The sequence below is a fragment of the Oncorhynchus gorbuscha genome, linkage group LG12 (assembly GCF_021184085.1).
Source record: "Oncorhynchus gorbuscha isolate QuinsamMale2020 ecotype Even-year linkage group LG12, OgorEven_v1.0, whole genome shotgun sequence".
Lineage (NCBI taxonomy): Eukaryota > Metazoa > Chordata > Actinopteri > Salmoniformes > Salmonidae > Oncorhynchus > Oncorhynchus gorbuscha.
Window position 1 is genome coordinate 34,624,546 of NC_060184.1, and position 3,980 is coordinate 34,628,525.

The 3,980-nt window shown below is 42.3% G+C and overlaps 1 protein-coding gene across 1 annotated transcript; it reads right to left on the reverse strand.

Annotated features, from left to right (window-relative positions):
* Positions 1-822: 822 nt before the first annotated feature.
* LOC123991721 (B2 bradykinin receptor-like) lies at positions 823-3,549 on the reverse strand. The gene is made up of 2 exons (XM_046293370.1): positions 3,458-3,549; positions 823-2,723 (listed from the first exon to the last, which is right to left on the reverse strand). The coding sequence occupies exon 2, from the start codon at positions 2,714-2,716 to the stop codon at positions 1,529-1,531; it is 1,188 nt and encodes a 395-aa protein (XP_046149326.1). The 5' UTR covers positions 2,717-2,723; positions 3,458-3,549; the 3' UTR covers positions 823-1,528.
* Positions 3,550-3,980: the final 431 nt, after the last annotated feature.

The window sequence follows — 3,980 nt, forward strand, 5'->3', positions numbered from 1 at the left end:
GCATGTGAAGATCGTAAGAACCTGATCATAGGCAGATTGATGGGCTATTATTATAGCTCATATTTTCTCATGCAATACAATGAGCAATGGAGCAGTGCCATACTATGTCTATGGGGTAGTGTGTTTCTTTAATGTAAATATACTTGTTTGAGTTAAACAGTATTTCACCCTGATTAGAGGTGAATTAAACACATGCATCGTAATCTATGCCAATTTCTATTAGACCTCTTGAAAGCTATTTGATGGCTGCCATTGGCAGAGCTAGTGTGCCCATTTTACAGTGGCCCTACTGAGCCTGTGCAGAACATTTCAATCTGTCTCGGAACCAACGAGGGCAAACAGTAGTAAACCTGCATGCAGGACAACAGAGGAGAAAGACCTTTCTGGTAATTACTCTGTGACCTCCTTTAAACAGCTTACAGCCAACTACAGGTACATTGGGATGTTTCCTAATAATGTTCATTTAAGTTTAGAGAATGCATCATGGATTGCATCTGAAATTGAGTCCCACATGTTTTCAGTTTATGCTCATACAAACTCTCATTTTTGGCTCAACATCCACTGTGAAGGGGGACAAAATATAAAATATGTTGTCTAAGACTTGATGAATGTATCATTAGAGGGATGTCATAGAGGGTGTGCTTACTGTAAAGTAGCCAGAAGAATTGTGAGAACAGTGTGGTCTGAGACAAGCTGATTGTTGGTACAAGCAAAGTGATCCAAACAGTATATCAGTGTTAGGAGTTGTCATAACACAAGTATTAGTCTGGTTTAAAAGAGCACAAAGATTACTGGGTAATAGAGCTCTGTTTAGTACTCAAACCCCACGTTGATTTATTTACATCATCACGATAGTGGACAGCATTTTGATACATTCAAAAGTTATTTTTATGCAATAACTTTTGATTTAGTGGCCAAGAAGCAAAAATGATATGAGCTTTTTAAAGGACAATATGACCTTTTACATTTAAATTAGTTCACAGTGCAATATGTCCCATTCGTAGTCCTGCTCTGGGAGAATCATTTCTCATAGTGGCACACTCCATCAAAATGAAAAGGGTCTCAATGACAATAAAAGGTTTCATAGATCACATTTAGATTAATCTTCTACACCGGACAGTCCTAATTTAGTGCCTATATTACAGCATAAATCTTCAGTGTCGTGCACCCGAATGGAGTCTGTAGTCTGAATTTCTCCATAAATCAACAAAGGAACTAAAACAGGAGTTCGATTGCTTACGAGGTAGAATATTGTAGACAGATAAATGGACTATTTGTATTAATAAAGGTCTTAATGATTCGGAACAGATGTCCTCCGGTAATTACAAGTTTAACAAAGACAGAAATCATCTGGAAGTCCCTGATCACTTGTTCACCTCATTTGGTCTCACACAAACGACTGACGGATATCGATCCGATTAGAAGAAAGAACATATTTACAATTTAAAAGTAAAAAAATATGAAGATTAAATGTTCAGTCTGGATCAGTTCAGATGGACGGACGGACAGACTTCAAGACAGACACTTGTCACGTCACAGTTTGTTTCACAAGTTGTTCACATTGTGTCATCACAGTTTGTTTCACTAGTTGTTCACATTGTGTCATCACAGTTTGTTTCACTAGTTGTTTACATTGTATCCTTTGAGTGTCCAGTTTTCCACTTGAGGTGAAATTGACCGTCAGGAACGATTTCTCTGTCAATCTGCGGTTTAACATTGTCCTGAACACTTCTTTTGCTCTCTTCCTGAAGTGTCTCCCCACAATGACATACAGGAAAGGGTTAATGGCGCTGTTGGCGTATGCCAGGTATGTGGACAGCTGTATGCTAATGTCCAGAATGTGACCCCAGAGGCAACCTGGAGTGACCTGGAAGTAATCCAGAGTGTCCAGGAAGCGCACCACCTGGTAGGGTGTCCAGCAGATGAGGAAGACTGTGAGGACAGTCAGGATCAGTTGTGTGGCCTTCCTCTCTGACCTCACACCAGGAGTTTTTCTGATCTGACCATTTTTCAGAGCGATCACAATGTGGCGACTGCAGTACGCCACCACTATCACAGGAAGCAGGAACCCAACCACGTTATTGGTGATATTGCGCTGAATCTCCCAGTCCGGATGGGGGTAAGCCAAGTAGCAGGCTGTCACTCCCGCCTTGGCCACGTATTTCACCTTACGGAAGAACAGGATGGGCAAACTCAGCAGGAACCCCATGATCCATATTCCCAGGCAGATGCGCTTGGCCCAGGACGCCCTCCGCAGTCGGCTTTGGCACATGGGCCGGACAAGAGCCAGGTAGCGGTCGACACTAACCAGCACCAGGAAGAAAACACTACAGTAGTAGTTCATGGAGATGGCCACGTTGACCAGCTTGCACATTGGCTCGCCGAACGCCCAGTGGTATTTGTTAGCAATGGTAGCGGCCCAGAAGGGTAGACAGGACACTATGACCATGTCGGCAGCGGCCAGGTTGCCCAGGTAGACATCGGCCACAGTGCATAGCTTTCTCTGCAGGCAAAAGACATATAGAACCAGGCCGTTGGCCAACATGCCCACCACACTGAGCAGAACCAGGTAGGCTGGATGGTAGGTGGAGAGCCAGTCCCAGGCTGCAGTGTAGTTGTACAGTAGTGTACAGTTATAGGGGTCCAACTCGGTCCAATCCAGCTCTGAGTGAGGGTCCTCAGTGGGGAGGAGCCTCTCGGTTGTGTTCCTGAACATTGGGAATCTGGGAGAAAATAACGATTTATCTATTAGTCTTTTTTCCACATTTGTTCACACAGTGTCCAACATTTTTGAAATCATTGAACTTCAACATCCTAAGGAAAAGGAGACACAATTTGAGAATCCACATAAGGGGTGACATAAGGATTCATGGGTTTTTCCTGTCCGTACTGAGTCATACCTGTACTTTTAACAGTGGAAAATGTGAAATACTGTACATGACTAACAAGAAACAGATACCACCCCACTGATGGGAATAGACAACTGCTCAGCAATATGAGTAGTCTGCTAACATTACTGGACCTTGATTCATTCTGAAAAAGAGTAGTGCCCTGACTCGTGTTGGTACATTCCATAACTGAAGCAATAGCACATTTTCAAAACTATGTAAAAAAAATAAAAGCTCAGTTTGTCCTCTGTTTAGCTTCTGCGTGTGTTGTCTATCTGTGCACAATGTTTATACAGTATTCCTTTTTCTGACCATAAAACTGGTCCTTACATTATATGTTGAGATGTGTATCCAACCTTTTTTACTTGGATCCGTCCCAATTCAGCCACTTTGAATTATATCTCTTCACGTCCTGAGAATAACTTTATTCATCCTGCCCAAATGTAGCATGCACCTCATACAATAAGCGTAAAGAACATAAAACCCTGCCGTTAATCGCAACGAAACATTCCCCCCCCTTTATCTTTCTCATTCCACGAAGATCCCAGTTGCCCTTGAGGCTAACTCACCTTATCTCCAGTGCTTCGTGGTCTCAGTCAAGATGTGCTCTTTCTCCGTGTTCATTCCCATGTATTATCATCACCACCATCTGACCACCATCTGGCCTCCTCTGAAGAGCGTTCTGGGAGGATGGCCACTCTTATATGAGCCGAACACAGATCATCACAATGTCGTCACTTGGCCTCCAACACAAACCAGTTTTTCCCCTAAGTAGGCCTACTTCTTTCTGGCTCAACTATTTATCAAAACCATGACCCACTGTTGTTTCATTGGAGAGATATAAAAGGAAGCACATTTACAGTAGGAATGTTTTGCAAGTAAACGGCATTGTGCTAGATCCATATAAGTGTGGTAAAGTCCATTAGAGAAGTAAACATATTTTGAATACATGTATCCAGAGTTAAACCTTGTCCTATTTTTGTTTGATTCAATCTGAGGATATTATAAATTGGCTGTGGAGCTTGTTTCAGTTCTCTTTCCAACAAACTTGCCAGATTAATTTCACAGGGTACACTAAAAAATCTATGTGAC

Bases quoted from the DNA above. Each gene is read 5' to 3' on its own strand.
- LOC123991721 (XM_046293370.1), bottom strand. From the start codon at position 2,716: ATGTTCAGGAACACAACCGAGAGGCTCCTCCCCACTGAGGACCCTCAC.